This window comes from Pseudophryne corroboree, chromosome 10, assembly GCF_028390025.1.
Source record: "Pseudophryne corroboree isolate aPseCor3 chromosome 10, aPseCor3.hap2, whole genome shotgun sequence".
NCBI lineage: Eukaryota > Metazoa > Chordata > Amphibia > Anura > Myobatrachidae > Pseudophryne > Pseudophryne corroboree.
The window spans coordinates 149030310-149058245 of record NC_086453.1 but is presented as its reverse complement, the minus strand read 5'-3'; the positions used below and the strand labels follow the sequence as shown (position 1 = coordinate 149058245).

Sequence of the window (27936 nt, the reverse complement as noted above, 5' to 3'; positions counted from 1 at the left end):
CAACTGGGAAGATTTCCTCAGCATAAATGAATTCCACCCGGAAAAGTGGAAACTTAATCTGGAAGTTTCCACATGATTGTAAACCGTTGGGAAAGACCAAAGGTGGTTATGATGGCGTCCCACCTGAAGCGCCAGGTCAAGAGACACTCAGGCAATAGCTGGGACGCTCTGGTAACACCGTCGGTGTACCAGTCGGTGTATGTGTTCCATCCTCTGCTTTTCATACCCAATGTATTGAAAATGATAGGAAGGAGAGGAGTAAGAACTATACTCGTGGCTCCGGTTTGGCCAAGAAGGACTTGGTTCCCGGAACTTCAAGAGATACTAAGAAGGGTCTTGATTCGGCAAGAACCGTGTCTGTTCCGGGACTTACCGCAGCTGCGTTGACGCCAAGGCGGGTGAACGCCGGATCCTAAGGGAAAGAGGCATTCCGGAAGAGGTCATCCCTACCCTGGTCAGAGCCAGGAAGGAGGTGACCGCACAACATTATCACCACTTAGGTGAAAATATGTGCCAGGGTGTGAGTCCAGGAAGGCTCCACGGAAGAATTTCAACTAGGTTAATTTCTACATTTCCTGCAAACAGGAGTGTCTATGGGTCTCAAATTGGGTCCATTAAGGTTCAAATTTCGGCCTGTTGATTTTCTTCCAGAAAGAAATTGGCTTCAGTTCCTGAAGTCCAGAAGTTGTTAAGGGAGTACTGCATATACAGCCCCTTTGATGTCTCCAGTGGCACTGGGCGATCTCAACGTAGTTTTGGGATTCCTAAAAAATCACATTGGTTTAAACAACTCAAATCTGTGGATTTGATATATCTCACATGGAAAATGACCATCCTGTTGGTCCTGGCCTCGGCCAGGCGAGTGTCAGAATTGGCGGCTTTATCTCACAAAGCCATATCTGATTGTCCATTCGGACAGAGCAAAGCTGCGGACTCGTCCCCAGTTTCTCCTTAAGGTGGTGTCAGCGTTTCACCTGAACCAGCTTATTGTGGTACCTGCGGCTACTAGGGACTTGGAGGACTCCAAGTTGCTGGATGTTATCAGGGCCCTGAAAATATAGTTTCCAGGTTGGCTGGAGTCAGGAAATCTGACTTGCTGTTTATCCTGTATGCACCCAACAATGCTGGGTGCTTCTGCTTCTAAGCAGTCGATTGCTCGTGGGATTGGTAGCACAATTCAACTTGCACATTCTGTGGCAGGCCTGCCACAGTCTAAATCTGTTAAGGCCCATTCCACAAGGAAGGTGGGCTCATCTTGGGCGGCTGCCCGAGGGGTCTCGGCATTACAACTTTGCCGAGCAGCTACGTGGTCGGGGGAGAACACGTTTGTAAAATTCTACAAATTTGATACCCTGGCAAAAGAGGACCTGGAGTTCTCTCATTCGGTGCTGCAGAGTCATCCGCACTCTCCCGCCCGTTTGGGAGCTTTGGTATAATCCCCATGGTCCTTTCAGGAACCCCAGCATCCACAAGGACGATAGAGAAAATAAGAATTTACTTACCGATAATTCTATTTCTCGGAGTCCGTAGTGGATGCTGGGCGCCCATCCCAAGTGCGGATTATCTGCAATACTTGTACATAGTTATTGCTAACTAAATCGGGTTATTGTTGTTGTGAGCCATCTTTTCAGAGGCTCCGCTGTTATCATACTGTTAACTGGGTTCAGATCACAGGTTGTACAGTGTGATTGGTGTGGCTGGTATGAGTCTTACCCGGGATTCAAAATTCCTCCCTTATTGTGTACGCTCGTCCGGGCACAGTACCTAACTGGAGTCTGGAGGAGGGTCATAGGGGGAGGAGCCAGTGCACACCACCTGATCGGAAAGCTTTACTTTTTGTGCCCTGTCTCCTGCGGAGCCGCTATTCCCCATGGTCCTTTCAGGAACCCCAGCATCCACTACGGACTCCGAGAAATAGAATTATCGGTAAGTAAATTCTTATTTTTTCATATTTGCAATATTCTCTCTCAAGCATGTTAAGCCAATGATGGGAACTCAAATCATCCCTAATGTGATTGGCAGCCATCTTTGGATTAGTGCTAATATGGCAGGAAGTTTGAGTACTTATCCTTTCAAAGCTGGGAAAATACGGTAGCAATTTCTGCTTGCCCCTCCATGGTCTGCAAGTAGGATAGACTTCATGTAAAGCTTCCAGAAGTTGTTCATATAGTAGCTTGTATGTAATTGAATGTGCCCCTAAATTATTTGCCTTTTTAGTTGTACTTAATTGTGACCTTTTAATTGTGTAAGTAACAAAGTTATTACTATTTCCGTAAATTCTCAACCAACTTTTCCTGTGTATCTAGGACCTCATTTAGGTCCATCCGCTGCTGCTTCTCATGCAGCAAAGGTTATTGGTATTTTACGCATCGCAGGACCCATTCTGTGTGTGCGTGAACAGGTCCTGGGATGTGGGTAGCAGGACAGCAGCAGACTATCCGTGATAGACAGTCTGCGGCCGTCTAGGTGTCGGCAGCGGCCCCTGTTTGTAATTTCACACATTTCGCCGCTGTTTAGGGGGGGGGAAGAAGATGGACGTTTTCTGGCCTGTTCGACGGGCTGCTTGCATCGCAGGGACTTGGTGGGAGAGAGATCTTAGAATGCAGCTCAGATCACCATTGCAGCGGGAGGCGTCTGCTTGTAATAGACGCCTCCTGCTGCATCACCATACAGCGCTATCACTGCTGCTTCCAAGGAAGCAGCAGAGATGGCAGCTTCAACCACATCTGAATAACCTCCCTAGTGCTAAATAAAATAAACAAAGCTATATTGTTCGGGAAACTACAGTATATGGTTCTGTAGATCTTATTATGCTTTTGTCTTAATATTTCGTTTCAGTGTTGACAGGACCTACAAGCTGTATTATGCTGGGGCCCAAAAGCGTCCAGATGGCATGTACTCTCGACCTGTCTGTGGATCTGATGGGACTGTCCTAGCATATGTGGCGGATAGCAGCAGAAAGGATGTGCGCAATGCAGTAGAGGCTGCTCACAAGGCAGCTCCGGGGTGAGCAGTGTTTGTGGCGCTATGTTTCAGCAACTATTACTTATGCAACAAAGGAATAGGAAATTAAATCTTATTTTATTCCATTACATCAGTTTGGTCACTTGGGGGCATTATTAGACTACCGTAGCTATTGTAGCTAGTAGAATCACTAAAAAAATAGAATAGAATAGCTTGATGAATGTGTAAAGCTGCTAAATATATAAATATAACGGAGCATAGAATATAATTGCATATATAATAAAGATATATAACACACTTGCAGTTTCTTTATTACAGGAACGGTCTACCAAATGTAAAAAGTCAAATTTAATAGAACAATATAAAGTTATGCATATATTATAAATACCCCTGCGTAGTATCCAGAACTCAGTCCTTGACCCACGTGAATGTTTTACAGTCCAACTATATAAGTTGTGCCATTAATCCAGACCACTATATTATTTACTATCCAAAGGAAAAAGTAAGTAACCAAATGTGTTAGATACTATTTACCGGCGGGCGGGATGCCGGCTGTCAAGATCCTGACAGCGGCATCCCACCCGCAAGAATGTCGGCACCAGGGCAATCGCAAAGAGTCCCCTTGCGCTCAAGTAGTAATAGCCCCTGTGCGCCGGGATTACGGCGTCTGTATCATGACTGCCGGGATCCCGGCAGCTGGCAAATTGATTGCATCCCAACACAATAATCTAATTTCTCTGGCATCCATAAGGGATACTGGGGTTTACTTAATACGATGGGGTATAAAAGGGGTCTAAAGGAGCCGGTGCACTTTAAAATTCTTCAACTGGATGTGCTGGCTCCTCCCCTCTATTCCCCCTCCCACACGCAGTTTAGAAAAAAGTGCCCTCAGGAGAGGATGCACTCTCTGGAAGCTCCAGAGGATTTTTTCTTCAGTTTCTTTTAATCTTTATTGTTTTCGGTATACTGTTTGGGCAGCAGTATACCTGCACCGTGGGAGTTAGGGGGGAACGGTTACCGGCCTCTGTAAGGCGTCAGAGCCGCTTCCCCGCTGCAGACCACCGTCCTGAGAGGTTGTTCGTTCTACGGGGTACTGCACCTATGCGGTCGCAATCGCAGCACGCCACACACTGCTTACATAGTCTGAAGGTGAGAAGAGTGGTGAGTACAAACCCGGGTCCCCGCTAGTGGGGTCCCCCGGTTCTTGGTGTGGTGCAACGCAGGGGCGGCATACGGGACCCTCCGCGGGGGGTCCCGCTGTAGCCCCCCTGTGTACACTGGCAGTGGTAGTGCAAACTAACAACCATTGTGATGTTTGCACAGTATTAGGAGACTTTGCCAGTATAAAGAATCTATGTAGCTCCGGCGCCATTACAGGGGGCGGAGCTTACTCAGAGCGGGACCAGCTGCATTTTGGCGCCTTCCTCTGCCTACAGCTGCAGCAAGAACACACAGCTCCTCCAGGCACTCCGAACACAGGAAACTGGTACAGGGGCGTCTAAGGGGGAGAGCCGCTATTGTACACAATCTAGTGTCCTGAAAAGGACAAGTAATCCGGTTTCTACTGTGATATAAATATATTCAGCCTGCAGATTTCCTGAGTCTGACAGGCTGGGATGTGCTGTCCTCTCATTCTAGGTCTCCATCTCACACGCAGTTGTTATTGTACTTGTGTGTGTGTTGTTTACTGTAATTATGGTTAAACACACATTATGCAAGGTCAGTCACACCAGATTCTCCCCTTCTACAAACTGGTTCCCGTATGACCAATGCAGTAAGTCTTCCCAAGTTAGTGTGGAGACTGGGGGGGAGGGTCGGGAGCTATCCTGGCTCGGTGCCATAAAAACTATGATGGCAGATATGTCATCTCCGCTCAATGCTAATAAATAGACAACACAACAGCTGCAACAGGCTGTTGCAGACCTGGCTGCTAAGGCTGATGAAAGACAGCTTCCCTCCACTTGTTCAGGGCCACTTAAACGTGGGCTGCCTGCTCTACTCTCAGACTCTGATGAGGAAATTCAGGAGGAGGGGGAGGAATTGGAACCTGATATAGAAGATTCCACTTCTGCACAGGGTATTGAGCCCTTCATTCTTGCTATCAGGGATGTACTAAAAATCCCTTTGGAAGAGGCTGCTGCAGCACAGTGGTTTTTCCTAGCGCAGAAAAAGCTCAGCATCACCTTCCCTGATTCTCCGGGACTAGATGTGGTTTTTAAACAAGCCTGGAAAAATCCTGAAAAAAGATATCAGGTTACAAGGAGGTTTTTACGCTCTGTCCCATTTTCACTGAAGGGTAGGAAACATTGGGAAGAACCCCCAGCTGTAGATGTCTCAGTCTCCCGCCTCTCTAAGAAGGTGGTGTTACCGGCCCCTGGGTCCATTCAGCTCAAGGACCCTGGGGATAGGAAAATAGAAACTACACTAAAGTCTATTTACACAGTGGCTGGCATATCACAAAGACCTATGATAGCAGGTTGCTGGATGTCTCATGCCATCTATACCTGGGCGACTCAAAATCAAGAGGACCTTGTGGAGGATATGCCCCTGGTCACTACGGTGACCCTCATAAAACACATTCAAGACACTGCACGTGTGCTGTGTGAACTACCATGCAGTGTCGGCACGCAGAGCTTTGTGGCTGCGTCAGTGGATTGCGGATGCATATTCCAAGCGCATTGTGGAGTCTCTTCCTTTCTCAGGGGAGTGGCTCTTCGGGGTTTAGTTAGATACATGGATTTCTAAGGTTACTACAGGGAAATCCATTTTTCTGTCCTCTGGGGCCCCGCCAGCTAGGCGTTCCTAACCAGGGTAGTCTACCCAGTCATTTCGGACCACCTGATTCAGATCAAGGGCCAGAGATGTCTTCAATGTGGCACGAGGCACCAGAGGTAAGACTAGAAAACCAGCTGCTGCTGTTTCCCAGGAATCAAGCACCAGTTCAGCTTCCACAAAAGCCTCAGCATGACGGTGCCTCCCCACCCCGAGGGGATCTCGAGGTGTTAGCTCGTCTGCGTCACTTCAGCCGCATCTAGGAAGGCTCCTGCCAGGATATCTGGGTAAAGGACCTCATTTCCCAGGTCTACAAGCTGGAGTTCAACGGCGCTCCTCCCCAAGGATTTTCAAATCAGGCTTGCCAGTTTTAGAGGTTACTCTGGTTATGCTGCAACTTGCTATTCTAAAGTTGGTCCAGTCCCAGGTCATTGTTTCAGTACCACTGCTACAACAAGGAAAGGGTTACTACTCCAACCTGTTTGGGGTGCCGAAACCGGTCGGTTCGGTATGGCCCATTCTGAATCTCAAATTCTTGAAACCTTACCTCAAGGTTTTCAAGTTCAAGATGGAATCCTTGAGGGCAGTGATTGCAGGCCTGGAAGAATGGGAGTTCATGGTCTCTCAGGATATAGAGGACGCTTATCTCCATATCCCAATTTGGCCACCTCACCAGGCTTACCTGCGGTTTGCCCTGCTGAACAATCACTACCTGTTCCAGGCGCTATCCTTCGACCTGTCCACAGCTCCGAGGGTCTTCACGAAGGTGATGGCGGTGATGATGTTCCAACTCCGGGTTCAGGGGGTCAATGTTGTCCCTTATCTGGATGATCTCTTGATAAAAGCAAGATCCAGGGAGCTTTTATTGTTCCATATAGACCGCACTATCCAACTTTTGTCATACCATGGGTGGATCCTCAATTTACAGAAGTCCCACCTGGAGCCAACTTAGCGGCTCCTGTTCCTGGGAATGTTACTGGATACTGTGACTGAGAAAGTGTTCCTCCCAGAGGACAAAGCGAGAACACTTCAGGAGATGGTCCGAATGATCCTCCAGCCTACACGAATATCCATCCATCTTTGTATAAGATTGTTGCAAAGATGGTGGCCTCATACGAGGCGAGCCAGTATAGAAGATTCCATGCCAGAATGTTTCAATTGGATCTCCTGAGCAAGTGGTCCAGATCACATCTTCAGATGCACCGGATAATATGCTGCCACCTCAGGCCAGGACTTCCCTCCTGTGGTGGCAGCAGTCCTCTAACCTACTGGAAGGTCGAAGTTTCGGGATTCAGGATTGGATCCTCCTCACGACAGATGCGAGTCTGAGGTGATGGGGAGCTGTCACCCAAGGGGCTCAGTTCCACGGCAGATGGTCTACCCACGAAGCCCTTCTTCTGATCAACATTCTAGGACTGCGAGCGATCTACAATGCTCTGCTTCAGGCCTTTCCTCTGCTCAGGGATTGGGCGATCTGAGTCCAGTCAGACAACGCCATGGCAGTGGTTTACATAATTGACAGGGAGGGACAAAAAGCAGAGTCTGCATGCAAGAGGTGTCAAAAATACTCCTCTGGGCAGAAAGAAAAGCAAAAGTGATGTCCGCCATCTTCATTTCGGGGGTGGACAACTGGGAAGTGGACTTCAGCAGCCACCACGATCTCCACCCGGGAGAGTGGAGTCTCCACCAACAGGTGTTTCAACAGATCATCGACCTGTGGAGCTGCACACAGATAGACTTGATGGCTTCTTGACTCAACAAGAAACTTCCCTGGTATTGCTCAAGAACCAGGGACCCTCAATCGAGGGCAATAGATGCCCTGACGTCTCGTTGGCTTTACCGGTTGGTCTACCTATTTCCTCCGATTCCGTTGCTCCTGATGGTGCTCAAAGGAATCGGGGAGACCAGTCAATTCTGATTGCCCTGGATTGGCCTCAGAGGGCATGGCATGCGGATCTTCTGGACATGTCCGTGACAGACCCTTGGCCTCTGCCACTGAGAAAAGATCTTCTGCAACAAGGACCGTTCATCCACCTGGACATACGGCGATTTTGTTTGATGGCTTGGAAGTTGAGTGGAACATCCTAGCTCGCAAATGCCTTTTCCAAGAAGATTATTGCAACCATGGTTCAGGCCAGAAAACCTGTAATGTCAAAACACTATCATCATATCTGGAGGAGATATGTATCCTGGTGCGCGGAACGCACATATGCACCTGCAGTGTTCCACTTAGGACGTTTCCTGCAGGCTTGTGTGGATAAGGGCTTATGTCTGGTTTCCCTTAAGGTCCAGATTTCAGCGCTCTCGATTTTCTTCCAGAAGAAGTAGACAGTGTTGCCAGAAGTTCAGACCTTTTAGCAGGGAGTTCTCGACATACAGCCTCCATTTGTGCTGCCCACAGCACCCTGAGACTTGAATGTGGTGTTGGAATTTCTATAGTCCTCCTGGTTTGAACTTTTGATGACGGTAGAAGACAAGTTCCTCACGTGGAAGACGGTGATGTTACTGGCCCTGGCTTCTGATAGGCGTGTCTCAGAATTGGGGGCCTTATCGCGTAAAAGTCCCTACTTGGTCTTTTACGAAGACAGAGCGAAGCTCCGGACTAGACAGCAGTTCCTGCCGAAGGTTGTCTCTGCATTCCACTTGAATCAATCAATTGTAGTCCCGTCAAATTCTGGTACATCTGCTCCTCCGGAGTCGTCATATACTGTGAGAGCCTTGAAGATCTATGTCAAGAGATCGGCTCGGATCAGAAAGACCGAGTCCTTGTTCGTGCTGTATGATGCGCAGAAAGAGGGTTTCTCTGCTTTTAAGCAGTCCATTGCTCGTTGGATTCGGTTGACTATCCCACAGGCCTATGTGTCAGCAGCCTTGCCCGTTCCACAGTCTCTGAAGGCCCACTCTGCAAGATTGGCGGGGTCTTCCTGGGCGGCTGCCCGTGGAGTCTTGGCCTTGCAACTATGCCGAGCTGCTACCTGGTCGGGGAAGAACACCTTTGTGAAGTTCTACACGTTTGATACCTTGACCAAAGAGGATACCCAGTTTGGGCACTGCAGGCGTCTCCGCACATTCCCGCCCATTCTGGATGTTTTGGGACGTCCCTATCGTATTAAGTAAACTCCAGTATCTTATATGGATGCTAGAGAAAATGGGATTTTAATATCTACCGGTAAATCCCTTTCTTGTAATTCATCAATTAGGGATACTGGGCGCCCGCCTCAGTGCGTTGACTTATCTGCAGGTTTTTTCTTTTCCAAAAGTTACCTGTTCAGCTGTTGCTGTTTTGTTCCAGCTGTTGCTGGTTGTTTTATGTTATGGTGTGCTGGTGTGTGAATCTCACCACTCGTTATGTTCCTTCTCTCAAGCATGTCCTTTCTCCTTCGGGCACTGTTTTACTTATAACTGCCTTTGGGAGGGGGCATAGAGGGGAGGAGCCAGCACACCCAGTTGAAGAAATTTAAAGTGCACCGGCTCCTTTGGACCCCTTCTATACTCCATCGTATTTAGTAAACAAATACAATTAAGCTGAGCGCTCGGTGAGTGGTGGTGTATGTGATTGTCAGCAGCGACTTGGGAAGGGAATGCCAATCCCTAAAAAATACGCTAAATAGAACAAAAACCAAGTTGCGCTCAACAATCAAAGATAGAAAGCATTTATTTAAAAAATTTGAACAACAATTCTCCCGGGAGTACAATTAAAATAAATCAATATGCAATCTAGGAAAAACAGAATCACTGTGTTTAAATAGGTTGTAATAAAGGAATTCCTATTGGGCAATTCCTGATATTCTAGAACATATAAGAATGTTATAATAAATATGGCAACAATAATAATTTAAAACTGTTGTAATCAACTGATGAGTCTATGTGCCAATATGTAACTCACTTATTGCGTGGAAGTCCCAAAACGTCCTGATTCCGTATAGATGTGTGTCAATTCCAATATTTTCTAGAGTAAAGATACTCCTTGCTGTGTAATTTTAATACTCAATTAGATACAAAGGTGAACAGATGAACTGTATACAAAATTGCAGGCCGCTGTAATGGTGTGAGCAGGGAGAGCCCGGAGTGATGTTATTGCAGCCAGCCGTTTACCCCCGCACGGAGGAGGGAGAGCAGTGTCTGCAATAGCCGCCGGGCTGATGGAATGCAGCCGTGCACAGGCTGTCAGATGGCTGTGTGACCCAGGCGGCTGGATGTTACCTATGCGACGAGATGTCCGTGGGCTCTCACCGTGAACGGCTGGACTGACCTCCCACGGGCAGCTCCGATTGAGCCTCCCTGCAAGTCACCTGGTGTGGAAGCAAGATGATATTGGAGTCACAGGTGTGTTGCGCTGGCTGTATGTAGAAACCAGCCGCACTGTGAATAGCGGTGTTAAGGCTGCGCTTCCGCACAGGGCTCCAGGGCAGCCTGACTGTGGTGTATCGCCAGCGGGATCAAAAGGCACCGGAGCCCCGGCACCTGGAAGTCAGTTGGGCAGTACAGAACTGTGGAGCAGCGGCCGTAGTGGAACCAATCTACTGTAAAGGCTCCAACTGAGCCTAGCTTCAAATGAAGGAGCGGGGGTATCTGAAAGAGGGTGCACCTGTGTCCTTAACGCATTTCAACGCCAGCAGGGCGTCTTCTTCCAAAAGGCAGGTATTTAGTAAACCCCAGTATCCCTTATGGACTATGAAAAAAGGGATTTTTCAGTAGGTATTATTAAAATCCCGTTTTTGGTCTCTTTGGCCAAGGGGGCTGCATTTATATTGGCAACTAAATTATTACTGCTGGCCTTTTTCTATTGGATCTGTAGTACTCAGACTCCAGAACAATGGTCAGCAAAAACGGGATTTTATTACCTACCGGTGAGGCGGCCAAATAGGGATATGGAGATAAGCGTCCTTTCTATCCAGAGAGACCATGAACTTCCGTTCTTCCAGGCCCGCCATCACTGCTCTCAAGGATTCCATCTTGAACTTGAAAACCTTGAGGTAAGGGTTCAAGGATTTGAGATTCAGAATGGGCCTTACCGAACCACCCGGTTTCAGTACCACAACCAGGTTGGGGTAGTAACCCTTTCCTTGTTGTAGCAATGGTACTGGAACAATGACCTGGGACTGGACCAACTTTAGGATAGCCTGTTGCAGTGTAACCCGTGTATCCTGCAAAGCTGGTAAGCCTGATTTGAAAAATCATTGGGGAGGAGCGCTGTCGAACTCCAGCTTGTAGCTCTGGGAAATGAGGTCCTTTACCTAGGTATCCTTCCCATATGCGACTGACGAGCTCCCACCTCGAGATCCCCTCGGGGTGGGGAGGCACCGTCATGCTGAGGCTTTTGTGGAAGCTGAACTGGTGCTTGGTTTCTGGGAAACAGCAGTAGCTGGTTTTCTTGTCTTTTGGTGCCTCGTGCCGCATTGGAGGCTCCTCTTGATCTAAATCTGGTGGACCGAAAGGATTGGGTAGACGGCCCCGGGTATTAACGCCTTGCCGGCGGGGCCCCAGAGGGAAGAAATGTGGATTTCCCTGCAGTAACCTTAGAAATCCATGTATCTAACTCAACCCCAAAGAGCCACTCCCCTGAGAAAGGGAGAGGCTCCACACTGTGCTTGGAATTCGCGTCCGCATTCCACTGACGCAGCAACAAAGCTCTGTGCGCCGACACTGCCATGGTAGTAGTTCTAGCATTAAAAGTGCCTATCTCCTTGAGAGACTCACACAGCACGCGTGCAGTGTCTTCAATGTGTTTTATGAGGGTCACCATAGTGACCAGGGGCATATCCCCCGCATGGCCCTCCTGAATTTGAGTCGCCCAGGTATAGATGGCATGAGACATCCAGCAACCGCTATCACAGGTCTTTGTGATATGCCAGCCGCTATGTAAGTAGACTTTAGTGTAGTTTCTATTTTCCTATCCCCAAGGTACTTGAGCTGAAAGGACCCAGGGGCAGGCAATACCACCTTTTTAGAGAGGCGGGAGACTGATACATCTATGGCTGGGGGTTCTTCCCAATTTTTCCTACCCTCCGGTGTAAATGGAAAAGAATGTAAAAACCTCCTTGTAACCTGATTTCTTTTATCAGGATTTTTCCAGGTTTGTTTAAAAACCTTATCTAGTCAGAGCCGTCTTAACAGCAGTGTAGGCCCCTGGGCACAGCAATGCACTGGGCCCCCTACTCACCCATCAGTGGTAGAGGTGGGGGGTGCTATCAGCGGCAGCTTTGATGTCCCGCGGGCGGTGGGGTGGGGGATTCTATCTTTCGCTCAGCATGTAGGACCTGGAGAAATATTTTCTGCTAATTACTCCTGTACTGCACAGATGGGGTAGGAAGGAGAACACTGAACTGTAGAAGGGGACATTGTGCTGAATGAAGGGGCCAGGGTACATGACTTCCAGGGTGGTAGGGGGTGTTTAATACACAGGGGAGGGTTCAATAGTGGAGTGGGCTTAATATTCATAATTTTTTGATGGGAGGGCAGCTTGCTTTACTGCAGATATCTCCAGTTCCTTGAAATAGATTTCCTAGCTTTAATGGGATAAAAAAAACTAGAGAGTTCCACCTTTCAGGAGGTACTAGGGACTTGGGGATCAGAGTTCAGGAGCCAGAGCAATCCACCAATGAAAATATAAAACTGCATAGTAGGCATGTGGAGCTGGAGCAGGGACCAGCTGCTGGAAGGCTGATATCTCTGGTTCTGGGCATAGTAGAGACAAGCTGCCAGTGTTCACCAAAAGGGGAGAGTCACAGCTTTTGGAATATACCCTCAGAAAAACTCTAAGTCAGACAGAACACGAGATATCCGGCTGGGAAGTGCAATTAACAGGCTTGGATGGGGACCACTGCTTTAAAGTCGGATATCTCCGGTTCCTCAGTGCCGATTTAAAAAAATCTGGTACCCCTGGAAAGAGGGGACCCTCAGCTATCAGCCTAGGGCCCTTTTACTCCTGGGGCCCTTGGGCAAGAGCCCATTGAGCCCATACGAAAAGACGGCCCTGTATCTAGTTCCGGAGAATCAGGAAAGGTGATGCTGAGCTTTTTCTGCGCTAGGAAAAACCACTGCGGTGCAGCAGCCTCTTCCAAAGGGATTTTTTAATACATCTCTGATAGCAAGAATGAGGGGCTCAATACCCTGTGCAGAAGTGGAATCTTCTATATCATGTTCCAATTCCTCCCCCTCCTCCTGAATTTCTTCATCAGATTCTTAGAGTAGAGCAGGCAGCCCAAATTTAAGTGGCCCTGAACCAGGGAGGGTAGGCTGTCTTTCATCAGCCTTAGCAACCAGGTCTGCAACAGCCTGTTGCAGCTGTTGTGTTGTCTGTTTATTAGCACTGAGCTGAGATGACATGTGAGCCATCATAGTTTTCATGGCACCGAGCCAGGATGGCTCCTGACCCGGTTTGTACTCACCACTCTTCTCACCTTCAGGAATATGTTAGGGGTGTGCGGCGTGCTGCGATTGTGACCACCAAGGTGCAGTGTCCCGCGAAACTAACAACCTCTCGGGACGGTGGTCCTGCAGCGGGAAAGCGGCTCTGACACCTTACAGAAGCCGGTAACCGCCCCCAACCCCTCCCCCCTAATTTCCACGGTGCAGGTATATTGTTGCCCAAACAGTATACCAAAAATAATAAAGTTTAAAATAAACTGAAGAAAATATTCTCTGGAGCTTCCAGAGTGTGCATCCTCTCGTGAGGGCACTTTTCTCTAAACTGCGTCTTGGAGGGGGCATAGAGGGGAGGAGCCAGCACACCCAGTTGAAGGAGTACTGGCTCCTTTGGACCCCATCGTATTAAGTGAACCCCCGTATCCCTTATGGATGCTAGAAATAACTTAATTAACTAGTATGTTTACATAAAAATACCCCAAATTGTCCCTTTTTTTAATATAATGAAATTACTAAGGTTCACCCATTACTACCACCTGGGAAAGGTGTAGAGATCTGGGCACGCAGCAGCAAGCCTGTTAGGATAATCAATCATTGCAGTGTGGCTGGAAGAGAGAAGGTTGGGAAGCTGAGTCTGTCTGAGCCCTGCAAGCTTGGGGTGTAGGAAGGTTGTCTGTGCAGGGTCTACTACGATATGCAGGCTGTCGGGATCCCGACCGCCGGCATGTTGGCAGCAGGGTGAGCGCAGGAGAGTCCCTTGCGGGCTCGCTGCACTCAACCACGCTTCGGGCACGATGGCCCGTATTAATTCTCCCTCCAGGGGTGTCGTTGACCCCCCAAGAGGGACAATAGTTGTCAGTATCTCGGCTGTCGGGATCCTGGTGCCGGTATGCTGAGTGCCGGCATCCCGACAGCCGGCATATCGAATGCCGCCCGTCTGTGCAGTATTCTAGTGCAGAGATACCAGCAGCTGCAGGCAGATTATTTTACAGCAGCCACTGTTGGGTGTTTCTGACGCACCAGGCAAGAGGCTATATATAGATGAACTGTCTTAGATGATGATAGAATATGTACACATTGGTTCTGTGTCCAGTCTGCTGCTGAACAGTTCTTTTATACTGCAGTTGACTACGTGACTATATGGCTGTCATTTGGATGCATCCAGGATAGATTCCACCAGTCCATGACATGTTGTATCTGGACTTTACTGACTACAGTACTATATTGGGAATTTATATGGTTTGAAAACATATTGCATATTTAATGGTTTTGTATTTTTAATTTTGACAGATGGGGCAAGAGAGCAGCACACAACAGAGCACAAATTGTGTACTACATGGCAGAAAACCTTGAGCTGAGGAGAGATGAAGTAGCCCAGAGGTTGAACACCTTGACTGGACAGTCCAAGGAGATGTGTTTGCAAGAAGTGGACCTCAGCATTCAACGGCTCTTCTATTGGGGAGCATACTGTGACAAATATGGCGGCAATGTACAGGTTAGCTGTTTTGTTGTGTGCTACAAAATCTGTCTAGGCTTTTTGTCAATATTTCCCTTCCTGACATATTTGACCTCTTTTAACAAGCCTGTATTTAAATACAAACTTACAAGCTTCTTTTTTTGGGAATCCAATTCAAGTGTTTTAGAAGGATGTTAAGAGCCTATCTGATGCATAAAAGATCTACAAATATAATAACAAATGTCCATCTGGACATGGCCAAGAGAGTTTAGTAGCAGAATATATTTAAGATAATGAAATGTGTCTGCAACATACTGTAGGTGACATCAAGATATAATGGAATTGAGGTCATTCTGGATCCATTACTGAACAAAAGCTCCAGACATAATGGAATCTCCAGCAAATAGTAAGCTTGCAGCCTAAATGGTAAATGGATTTAATACTTTTGTCTTTTGAAGGAAACGTTGCTTTATGGAGCCACAGTGCTAATTCGAGAACCCGTTGGTGTAGTAGGAATCGCTTGTCCAGATGAAAATCCTCTCTTAAGCTTCGTCAGCCTCTTTGCGCCAGCAATTGTCCGTGGAAATGTTGTGGTAGTAATACCAAGTGAAAAGTTCCCTCTGCCAGCACTAGACTTTTACCAGGTAAAATGCAGTGTTTTTTGTTACAGTGAGTGATTCTTTTCATCTAGGTGAACACGAATAAAAACCAGGCTTAAACACCGTTTGCATTTTGGTCATATTGCGAATACTCTTCAATCACACAAAAGAGACCTAAACCTTTAGCTTTTATGCCTCATTCAAATGGGTATATTCACAAACAGTATTCCTGGAACAGAAAACCTACCTCTCACCTCTCTGTGTTACTGTATTTACTTACATAGAGATACATGCATTAGGTCTACACGACACCAGAATCTCTAAACAGTTGTTTTGCTGATTAAAGCAATTTTACCATCCAGGCATTATAACTATAAACATGCCACTCTAGCATCATGTTTAAGGTTATAATGCCCTTACGGTAAAACCAGTTTGAGTTGCATTACAGCCGTGTCAGGATACTGGCACTGGAATTCTGGTGCTGATCTTGTCACTGTCAGCATAATTACATCACTTTTCACCAGAGAGCCATTTGGCCACACACATTTTACACATGAATCCGCATGTTTCTGCGCACCTTATGCCATTCAATAAAAACATTAAAATATATGGTAGGGACATATGGAATGTAGGCATTCCCAGTTTCCACTCGTTAATTTGAAAATAAATATTTCCACGCTTTGTTTTACCCATATTATACATGGTATAAATGCCATATATGTATAAAAAACAAAAAGACTTTTGCTATCAGCACTAACAATGACATGCGGTTATTATGTCAGCTGTTGGGATCCCGGCAGTCGGAATACCGACACCCATCAGAATGCTGATGTTAGAATTCACAAAAGATCAGAACACAGGAATCCCGGCACCCCAACTGTGTTAAATATAGCACAGGTTAGGTTTAGGACCTGGGGGGTTAGGGTTGAGCTTCAGCACGGGAGATGTTAAGGTTAGGCACCACCGGGGAGGGTTAGGGTTATGCTGCGGGGGAGGGAGAGTTAAGTTTAAGCTGAGGGGAGGGGGGTTAGGTTTAGGCACCACCGGGGGGAGGTTAGGGTTAGGCTACGGTAAGGGTGGGTTAGGGATAGGGGAGAATAGCCCATACTCACCCCAGTCCATATTTCATTCATCAGGATCCAGGCGTCGGTATAATGACTGTCGGGATCCTAAACGCTGGCACATTATGCTGAACCCCTAACAATAATATACTGCAAATCTGTGTGTGTAGCAAATAAAACGGAGGGGATTTTGATGAAAACATTTAAGCTTGCAGCCCATTGTCAAGAGAGCCCAATTTTTTGCAAGTCCGTACACTAGCATATATTGCCAGCACAACAGGACATTGCGGTTAAATGCTCTCACCTCCCAGATACAGAGGTAAACATGTTGTCAGGATACCAGCAGTCACTATTCCCGATGCCGGAATCTCAACACTACTCAGAATGTCAACACTAGCATCCCGAAAAGGTCACCAGGGGGTGGTAAGCCGCAGGGGGAGGGTTAGGGTTAGTCCATGGGGGGTTATGTTTAGGCTGCGGGGAGGGGGGGTTAGGTTTAGGCTGCTACATGGGAGGGTCAGGGGGCCAGTGGGGTAAGGTAAGACCTTCCCCTGTCGGGTTTCTGTTCATCTGGATACCACGGTCGGTATTCTGACCACCTGCATCCCATCCGCCGGCATTTCAATCCCAACCCTATACCACACCACACCCAACTAGGCCTTTTTATAGCCTTAATTGAAGCTGCCATGATAGCACTCTACATTTGGTTCATTTAAGAAACCTCATATCTGATGCTTTCAAAAACCATAATGTAGATGAAGAATTACCTTTTCCCCCCTTTTGTCTTTCAGCTGCCACTGTCACTGACCCACATTTTTTTCAAACAGCATTTTAAACTGAGCGCTGTTTGTGCTGTGCGATACGGCAGGCTGCAATCAAATCTCAGTGACATCAGTAAGGTTTTCCTGCAGCTCAGCAGGCTGGCATACATGCTTGGTAGAGCTCAGTGTTTCCCAACTCCAAACCTCAGGGAACCTACTGTAACTGTGCATTTTTTTATTATTTTTTACAGATCTCCAAGTTGGTGCACAGGTGTATCCATTACTGTCTGACACATTTTAAAAGAAAGATCCACAGCTGGTGCTAAATATTTTGCTTACTGAGGATATCTGTAAAACATGCACTGTTAGGGCTCCCGAGCACTCAAGCTGGGAAACACTGGTATTGCTGAATGCACAGTTTTATGCAAGGAAGTATTATTGGATCCATGCTGATATGGGTGTGATAGCAACTACTGTTGAAGCTACTAATGCATCCAGCCTGTACAGGATCTATTGATGATGTAAAAAAGCAAGATAAAACATATCCGGTACATACCCTATTCACATTTGATGTCACCGTACCAAGAAAAACTAGACCAATACATTTCAGTGTAAGATACTGATCTTACTCTAAATATGTAGAAGTGACCATGTTAAAAATTATGGCAAGGTTCTGTTTTTTGTTTTGTTATTTTTGGCATCCTTCCTGAAAATAATTCTACAGCACAACCCCCACCAGTGTTTTCTCCCCCTGGGACTGCTAGTCCAGACTGTATTTGTCAGAAACAGCGGTTCTCATGGAAAGCCACTTCCCTGCTATAAATGCAGCACAATGTGAATTATCTGTGCTGCAATCAATGCAGTGCCTAGAAACCTGCTTATTGATTTGATATGTTTTGAAGTTTGTATGTGTGGGTTTCCTCTCACACACCAAACATATTACTGGTACGTTAATTGACTCCCTACAATAATTAACCATAGTGTGTATGTCAGTGGTGGGGAACCTTTTTTCTACCAAGGGCCATTTGGATATTTATAAAATCCTTCGGGGGCCATACAAAAATTATCAACTTAAAAATTAGCCTGCCCCCAGTCAGTAGTTATGCCCCCAGTCACTTGTTATGTCCGATTAGATTTGCTCCCAGTCAGTTGTTATGACCCATTAGATATGCCCACTGTCAGTTGTTTTGGCCCATTAGATATGCCCACTGCCAGTTGTTTTGGCCCATTAGATATGCCCACTGTCAGTTGTTTTGGCCCATTAGATATGCCCCGTCAGTTGTTATGCCCCATTAAATATGCCCCCTGTAGTTATGCCCCATTAGATATCCCCCTGTAGTTATGCCACATTAAATATGCCCCCTAGTAGTGCCGCTTACACACACGCATTAAAAGAAAGAAAAAAACACACCTCCCTCTCCTCGAAACTATGGGAGAGATGTCATGACGTCTCTCCCATAGCGCCGCATAGCCACACATGTACACTGCGTGAGCCAGAAGCTGGAGCTCAGGAGTGAGCTCCTGCCTCCGGCTGCTGCTGAGGAGATGGGCGCCAGCTGGTGGTAAAATCTCAGCGGGCGCTCGGCATCTCCTCTCGTTTAGGTGAGCCTGGGCGGGTCGGATTAAGTGGCTTTGAGGGCCTTATACGGCCCTCTGGCCTGAGGTTCCCCACCCCTGGTGTATGTGTTAGAGAATATTATTATTATTATTATTATTATTATTAAATTTTTACAAGTGTTTTGCAGCGCCGTACAAAGGACAGTACAGGAAGACAAAACTTATTAATACAGTAAATAAATAAAAAAAATAGTACAGGTAACAAAGAGCACCACAATTCTCAAAACATAATACAGCTTAGATGTAAGTAGCGAGGGAGTAATCATCGTACTACTTGGGGCTGGCAGCCATAGATAGAGATGAGCCTTTACCAGTAGGAGAGAAAGCAGGTAAAGATGGTCGCTGAGTAGGGGAGAGCTGCAAATGAAATGTGTAGAGAAGAGGGCTTTGACAACAAGAGGAAAGAGGGCCCCTAGTGGGGAGGGGTGACAGACAGATGACATGAGGTGCAAGCAAGCGAGAGGAAGCCTGATGACAGTATGCAAGCAAAGCAGAGATGTTCAAGGCATGGGGCAGGGGGATGGAGGAGCAGCCTAAGGACTAGGTTATGCATCGGAGGGGTAGAATATAGATTGTAAGCACCAACAGGGCAGTGGAGTGCTGCAGAATATGTATAACTATATAAATAACTATTAATAATAAAAGGTTATAAAAACGTAAATGAGCAATATTAAGCCCTACAGTATTTCCAGGAGTGATGCTCACTGCAGGATGTTTAACTGAATTTTTCTCCGGCAGGGTCCACAGGTTATCCACAGGATAACATTGGGATATGGTGACGCGACAGCGGATTTGCACCAAGCGGTCAAAGCTTTCGGCCTCCCAGCATGCAACGGGCCCGTCCATATACCCCCGCCTCCTGGCTCAGGCAAATCAGTTTTTGTTTGGTGCGGCAGGTGCCGGACCATGGTCAATGGGCTGCTGGTATTTAGCAGCCATAAGCTTTTTTTATTTTATTTTTATAGTCTTACTATTTTTTTGGAGCGACCTTGTCTAAAAAGCGTCTTATACGTACCATAGAAAGAGTCGCTTCAACAACTCCCCGCCGGGTCGCGACAACGCTTACCCACATGTACAGTGCTGTTTTGGCGGGCGTCTGTATAGGATGTACTAGCAAGTCCAGCAGACGTTACCAGTCTGTGGCTGGAGCACGGGGAGAAGGTAAGGAATCGGTTCCGCAGGAGACTACCAAACAGTCACTGACCCGGCTGCCACCTCGAGTGCACCAGCGCTAGGCCCTAGTGATTATAGGCTCCAGGGGTAGTATGAGGCCACGATCTCTAGGGTTGATGTCAGCAGTGGGGAGTCAGACGCTCCCTTGGTTGTCCCTCCCCCCATTTCATTACCAGTTTCCTCCGAGTTCCCCGCCATGAACTGAGTCCCCGCTTCCGTCTGAGACGCTGTGTATCTGAAAGGACCCAGTCGCAGCATAGGCGGTTGTGTGGCTGGTGTGTCAGTGTTCACTTGGGCGTCTGTGTTCACTGTAGGTTCACAGGGCGAGTGTGTACACTATTAGTGTCTGGATTCACTCAGCGTTCGCTTACGTATTGATCGATCCATCCTGGAAGCGGGGTGAAGTCTCCCTGTATCCCACTCTCCTGAGCCAGGTGATGCAGCACCAAGGGGGTAATTCAGACCTGATCGCTTGCTAGCTGTTTCTCTTGCGTCCTAGAGGATACTGGGGTCCATTTAGTACTATGGGGTATAGACGGGTCAACTAGGAGCCATGGGCACTTTAAGAATTTGATGGTGTGGGCTGGCTCCTCCCTCTATGCCCCTCCTACCAGACTCAGTTTAGAAAATGTGCCCGGAGAAGCCGGTCACGCCGAAGGAAGCTCCTGAAGAGTTTTCTTCATTTATTTTCTATGTTTGCTATTTTCAGGCAGGTCTGGATAGCACCAGCCTGCCTGCTTCGTGGGACTTAGGGGGATAATGGCCCAACCTCTTGAAGGGTTAATGGTCCCGTTCCCCGCTGACAGGACACTGAGCTCCTGAGGGATCTATTCGCAAGCCCCACCACGGCGAGCGTACAGTCCCGCAGCACGGCGCTACCCCTAACAGAGCCAGAAGAATGAAGAGTGCTGAGTACTGAGCCGGCGTCCCGGCTAGTGGGGCACCGGCCATTATGGCGGCATGAGGGTACGGAGACGCACGACTTTTAAACGGGCGGAATGCGTCTCCGGACACAGTACACAACTGTGTCCCCGTACACTGTACACAGTACCCATACTGGCACAACAGCCTTAAAACGTTTTTCTCCATTTTAAGTAGAGATGAGCGGGTTCGGTTTTACTCGGTTCTCAAAACGGCATCTTATTGGCTCACGGATGTCACGTGTTTTGGATAGCCAATAAGATGCCGTTTTGAGAACCGAGTAAAACCGAACCCGCTCATCTGTAATTTTAAGCAACAAATTCCTCAGCCAGTATAAAAAAAAGCGGGAAGACCGCGCGCCATTGAAGGGGCGGGGCTTCACTATGAGAGGATCCAGAAGCTCACCAGCACCATTTTCCCTCTACAGTGGACACAGACGCTGACTGACAGGGACGCGCAGCTCCTCCAGTGTGACTCCAAATTACCTCAGCGGTACCAGGTGGTCATGGCAGGGGGGGAGCGATTACTAGTGTATCAAGGTACTTAGTCTGCGACCCGGCTAAGCTTGGCATTAGCGATAAGGGTGCGGTGGGGGCTGGCTCTAAATTACTCTGTGTCTCCCTGAAGGGCTCTTTGTGGATTAATTGTGCTTAACCTTTCCTCTGTGTGTGTGTGCTGTCACATTACATTATGTCAGGCAAAGAGTGTGTGTCTTGTACCGCAGAGTGTTCCTCTTCACCAGGGGGCTCACTACTGGGTACTCAGGGTTCGCAGACTAGCGGGGCTGAACCAGAATGGGTTAATTCTCAACTCTTTCTACAAAATTGTGCCGCAATAAGAAAGAGACGCAATACTTAAACAGACTGTGGATGAGTTTATGAACAGAGACTCGGTCCCCAAGACAGTGTCTCATTTGTCTGCAAAAGTTATCTCTGGCCCATATCCTGCAGTCTGACTCTGACAGGTCAGACATGGAGGAGGGGGAGGTGGACTCAGAGTGGGGGATGCAGCTCTGTCACAGGTAATAGAGGCTCTTATAGAGGCTATCAGAGATGTTCTGCATAATCCTGATAAGGTGTCAGAGGAGTGTGAGGAATCTTATTTTCTCTTAAGTCCTAGAGGATGCTGGGGACTCCGTAAGGACCATGAGGTATAGACGGGCTCCGCAGGAGACATGGGCACTATAAAGAACTTTAGAATGGGTGTGCACTGGCTCCTCCCTCTATGCCCCACCTCCAGACCTCAGTTAGATCCGGTGCCCAGAGGAGACTGGGTGCACTACAGGGGAGCTCTCCTGAGTTTCTCTGAAAAAGAATTTTGTTAGGTTTTTTATTTTCAGGGAGCACTGCTGGCAACAGGCTCCCTGCATCGTGGGACTGGGGAGAGGGAAGCAGACCTACTTTAATGATAGGCTCTGCTTCTTAGGCTACTGGACACCATTAGCTCCATAGGGTCGGAACACAGGTCTCGCCCTCGCCGTTCGTCCCGGAGCCGCGCCGCCGTCCTCCTCACAGAGCCGGAAGATAGAAGCCGGGTGAGTATAAGAAGAAATAAGACTTCAAAGGCGGCTGAAGACTTCAGATCTTCTCTGAGGTAACGCGCAGCGGTAACGCAGAGCACGCCATTGCTCCCACACACAATACACACAGCGGGCACTGAAGGGTGCAGGGGGGGCGCCCTGGGCAGCAATTATAAACCTCTTGGGACTGGCTAATAATATATATAGAGGCTGCGGAGGCACTATATTATAGAATCCCCCACCAGTATAGAAAATTTGAGCGGGACCGAAGGCCGCCGCTGAGGGGGCGGAGTTTGATCCTCCAGCACTAGCCAGCGCCATTTTCTCCACAGCACACTGCAGGGAAGCTGGCTCCCCGGACTCTCCCCTGCTGAACACGGTGACAGAGGGCAAAAAAGAGGGGAGGGGGGGCTGTTTTTATTGGCGCAGGGAGTGTATAATTATATATTTATTTCTCAAACGTCCTAGAGGATGCTGGGGACTCCAAAAGGGCCATGGGGTATAGACGGATCCGCAGGAGCTTGGGCACACTATAAAGACTTAAATTGGGTGTGAACTGGCTCCTCCCTCTATGCCCCTCCTCCAGACCTCAGTTAAACTTTGTGCCCAGGAGTGATGGGTCACACACTAGGGGAGCTCTACTGAGTTTCTCTGAAAGACTTTAGGTTAGGTTTGTTATTTTCAGGCAGACCTGCTGGCTACAGGCTCCCTGCAGCGTGGGAGTGAGGGGAGAGAAGCAGGACCTACTTCTTCTGAGTTAAAGGCTCTGCTTCTCAGCTACTGGACACCATTAGCTCCAGAGGGTTCGATCACTTGGTGCGCCTAGCTGCTTGTTCTCAGAGCCACGCCGTCACCCCCTCACAGAAGCCTGAAGAAAGAAGCCGGGTGAGTATAAGAAGAACAGAAGACTTCAGTGACGGCAGAAGACTTCAGTAACGGAGGAAACAGCAGTGGTAGCGCTGCGCTCCATGCTCCCACACACCAACGTCTCTGGCAGGGTGCAGGGCGCTGGGGGGGAGCGCCCTGGGGGCATGTTGCTGAGGGTCTAAATTGCTGGCGGGGGGACATATTTAGGGGCCCGGGCACCTGGTATGTTCACCCCGCCAGTGTGCCGCAGGGGGGAGCAACAGCGGTAGCGCTGCGCTCCCTGCTCCCACACACACCATCGGTCTGCAGGGCGCTGGGGGGAAGCTCCCTGGGAAGCATATATGTATATAATATGTAGATCATTGGCGGGGGGACATACTTCGGTACCCGAACACCGGGTATGTTCGCCCCGCCAGTGTGCCGCGAAAGTGAGGGAGCAGCAGCGGTAGCGCTCCCTGCTCCCACACACACACCACGGTCTGCAGGGTGCAGGGCGCTGGGGAGGAGCGCCCTGGGCAGCATATATATATATATATATATATATATGTAATATAATAGGTATGATATGTAGATCACTGGCGGGGGGACATACTTCGGTGCCCGCCCCGCCAGTGCGCCGCGAACGGGAGGGAGCAGCAGTGGTAGCGCTGCGCTCCCTGCTCCCGCACACCATCGGCCTGCAAGGTGCAGGGCGCTGGGGGGGGAGCGCCCTGGGCAGCATTTCTTGAATGATCCCGGGCGGGGGAACATACCCGGACACCGGGTGTCTTCGGCCCGCCAGGGTACCGCAGCGTGTGCGCTGCGCTCCATGGCTCCCACACACCAACGGCTTCCGTGGGTGCGGGGCGCAGGGGGGGCGCCTTGGGCTGCGTTTAGACATAAAGGAATTTATTCAGGGGGTTACTCCCTGTATATAAGGTCCCCAGCTCAATTTAGGGATATATATATTTATATAGTTTGAACGGGCTTAAGCGCGCCGGGAAGGGGTGGAGCTTAGCCCTCACAGAGGAGTCAGCGCCATTTTCCTCAGACCCCCGCCAGGACTTGCTGGATAAGTAAGATGGAGGGGGGGCACAGTGTTTTTAAAGCTATATGGGGGTCATATAGCCTTAGGTTTGATAATGGACGCATAATCACTCTTATATTACATAAATTCACTGTTTCCCTGTTTGTACCCACTATTGGTTAGTCGACATACATCGGCAGGTGTGAGGGCTTTGTCACAAGCTGCTTGGGGGATAACTGTCGGCTTCGCCGGCGCATGGCGGTACTTGATTCGGGAAACTAAGTATTAGCAAATTGGTGTTTGTGTGCTTAAAACAGTAAACACGATAGGGGAGATAAAGTGGTTTGGGGATGCCCTGTCGGCATCAACGGTATTTCCTGGGTAAAAAAATTATCAGGCTGTTATTGCCTGGTACCTGTATGTGTATATATATATATATATATATATATATATATAATATTTATTGGTATATGTGGGGGGAGTGTTATCATAATTGTATTGTATCCTTCCCTCAGACCCCTCGGGGTTCCGTGATTATTTTTTGCCCGCTTACTATTCCTTGCTGTCGACGTTTACTAAGTTTCTCTGACGTCCTAGTGGATGCTGGGGAATCCGTAAGGACCATGGGGAATAGACGGGCTCCGCAGGAGACTGGGCACACTAAAAGAAAGATTTGGTACTACCTGGTGTGCACTGGCTCCTCCCTCTATGCCTCCAGACCTCAGTTAGATTTCTGTGCCCGGCCGAGCTGGATGCACACTAGGGGCTCTCCTGAGCTCCTAGAAAGAAAGTATATATTAGGTTTTTTATTTTACAGTGAGACCTGCTGGCAACAGGCTCACTGCAACGAGGGACTAAGGGGAGAAGAAGCGAACCTACCTGCTTGCAGCTAGTTTGGGCTTCTTAGGCTACTGGACACCATTAGCTCCAGAGGGATCGACCGCAGGACCCGTCCTTGGTGTTCGTTCCCGGAGCTGCGCCGCCGTCCCCCTTACAGAGCCAGAAGCAAGAAGATGGTCCGGAAAATCGGCGGCAGAAGACTTCAGTCTTCACCAAGGTAGCGCACAGCACTGCAGCTGTGCGCCATTGCTCCTCATACACACTTCACACTCCGGTCACTGAGGGCGCTGGGGGGGGCGCCCTGAGCAGCAATAATATCACCTTGGCTGGCAAAATAACCACAATATATAGCCCCAGAGGCTATATATGTGGTAAATACCCCTGCCAGAATACAGAAAAAAGCGGGAGAAAGTCCGCCGAAAAGGGGGCGGGGCTTCTCCCTCAGCACACTGGCGCCATTTCTCCCTCACAGTTCCGCTGGAAGGAAGCTCCCCAGGCTCTCCCCTGCAGTCTACACTACAGCAAAGGGTAAAAAAGAGAGGGGGGGGCACAGATTTGAGGCGCAGTAAATATTATAGCAGCTATAGGGGACATAATTCAGTTAGTCCCTGCATTATATAGCGCTCTGGTGTGTGCTGGCATACTCTCTCTCTGTCTCCCCAAAGGGCTTTTGTGGGGTCCTGTCTCCTTTAAGAGCATTCCCTGTGTGTGTGTGCGGTGTGTCGGTACGGCTGTGTCGACATGTTTGATGAGGAGACTTATGTGGAGGCGGAGCAGATGCCTATAAATGTGATGTCACCCCCTGCGGGGCAGACACCTGAGTGGATGGACTTATGGAAGGAATTACGTGCAAGTGTCGACTCCTTACATAAAAAATTTGACGACATGCCAAATGCGGGACAGCCGGCTTCTCAGCTCGTGCCTGCCCAGGCAATTGAAAGACCATTAGGGGCTCTAAAACGCCCGCTACCTCAGATGGCAGACACAGATGTCGACACGGATACTGATACCAGTGTCGACGACGATGAGTCAAATTTAATGTCCACTAGGGCCATTTGTGGCATGATTGAGGCAATGAAAGAGGTTTTACACCTTTCTGATATAAACCCAGGTACCTCAAAAAAGGGTATTATGTTTGGGGAGAAAAAACTTCCAATAGTTTTTCCCCCATCTGAAGAATTGAATGAAGTGTGTGAAGAAGCGTGGGCTTTCCCTGATAAGAAATTGGTGATTTCAAAAAAATTACTAATGGCGTTCCCTTTCTCGCCAGAGGATAGGTCACGTTGGGAAACTCCCCCTAGGGTGGATAAAGCGCTCACACATTTGTCTAAAAAGGTGGCACTACCGTCTCCGGATACGGCCGCCCTAAAGGAACCTGATAGAAAGCAGGAGGCTATCCTAAAGTCTATATATACACACACTGGTGTTATACTGAGACCAGCTATTGCTTCAGCGTGGATGTGCAGTGCTGCTGCTGCTTGGTCAGATTCCCTGTCAGAAAATATTGACACCCTGGACAGGGACACTATATTGCTAACCGTAGAGCATATAAAAGACTCAGTCTTGTACATGAGAGATGCACAGAGGGAGATCTGCCGGCTGGCATCTAGAATAAGTGCATTGTCCATTTCTGCTAGGAGAGGCTTATGGACTCGGCAGTGGACAGGGGATGCAGATTCTAAAAGGCACATGGAAGTTTTGCCTTATAAGGGTGAGGAGTTATTCGGGGATGGTCTCTCAGACCTTGTTTCCACAGCAACAGCTAGGAAGTCAGCGTTTTTACCCCATGTCCCCTCACAGCCTAAGAAAGCGCCGTACTATCAGGTACAGTCCTTTCGACCCCAGAAAAACAGGCGGGGAAAAGGCGGGTCCTTTCGGTCTAGAGGAAGAGGAAAAAAGCTGCACCACGCAGCAAGTTCCCAGGAACCAAAGTCCTCCCCCGCTTCTTCCAAGTCCGCCGCATGACGGTGGGGCTCCACAGGCGGAGCCAGGTACGGTGGGGGGCCGCCTCAAAAATTTCAGCGATCAGTGGGTTCCCTGGATCCTTCAAGTAGTATCTCAGGGGTACAAGCTGGAATTCGAGGCGCCTCCCCCCCGCCGTTTCCTCAAATCGGCCTTACCGACAACTCCCTCGGGCAGGGAGGCTGTACTAGAGGCAATTCACAAGCTGTATTCCCAGCAGGTGATAGTCAAAGTACCCCTACTTCAACAAGGACGGGGTTACTATTCCACACTGTTTGTGGTACCGAAACCGGACGGTTCGGTGAGACCCATTTTAAATTTGAAATCCTTGAACACTTACATAAAAAGATTCAAGTTCAAGATGGAATCGCTCAGGGCGGTTATTGCAAGCCTGGACGAGGGGGATTACATGGTATCCCTGGACATCAAGGATGCTTACCTGCATGTCCCAATTTACCTTCCTCACCAGGAGTACCTCAGATTTGTGGTACAGGATTGCCATTACCAATTCCAGACTCTACCGTTTGGACTGTCTACGGCACCGAGGGTGTTTACCAAGGTAATGGCAGAAATGATGATACTCCTTCGAAAAAAGGGTGTTTTAATTATCCCGTACTTGGACGATCTCCTAATAAAGGCGAGGTCCAGGGAGCAGTTACTGGTCGGAGTAGCACTATCTCGGGAAGTGCTACAACAGCATGGCTGGATTCTAAACATTCCAAAGTCACAGCTGGTCCCTACGACACGTCTACTGTTCCTGGGGATGGTTTTGGACACAGAACAGAAAAAAGTGTTTCTCCCGCAGGAGAAAGCCGAGGAGTTGTCATCTCTAGTCAGAGACCTCCTAAAACCAAAACGGGTATCGGTGCATCACTGCACACGAGTCCTGGGAAAAATGGTGGCTTCGTACGAAGCAATTCCATTCGGCAGGTTCCATGCAAGGACCTTCCAGTGGGACCTCTTGGACAAGTGGTCGGGATCGCATCTTCAGATGCATCAACTAATAACCCTGTCTCCAAGGACCAGGGTGTCTCTACTGTGGTGGCTACA

General features: G+C 48.5%; 1 protein-coding gene across 1 annotated transcript in view; it reads left to right on the top strand.

Moving 5' to 3' along the window:
- The window catches only part of ALDH16A1 (aldehyde dehydrogenase 16 family member A1), a 282143-nt gene that overhangs the window by 216292 nt on the left and 37915 nt on the right, over window positions 1–27936 (top strand). The window contains exons 13-15 of the mRNA XM_063942876.1: window positions 2839–3006; window positions 14395–14599; window positions 15019–15204. Coding sequence (XP_063798946.1) covers window positions 2839–3006; window positions 14395–14599; window positions 15019–15204 — 559 coding nt within the window. The remainder of the gene's footprint in view (window positions 1–2838; window positions 3007–14394; window positions 14600–15018; window positions 15205–27936) is intronic.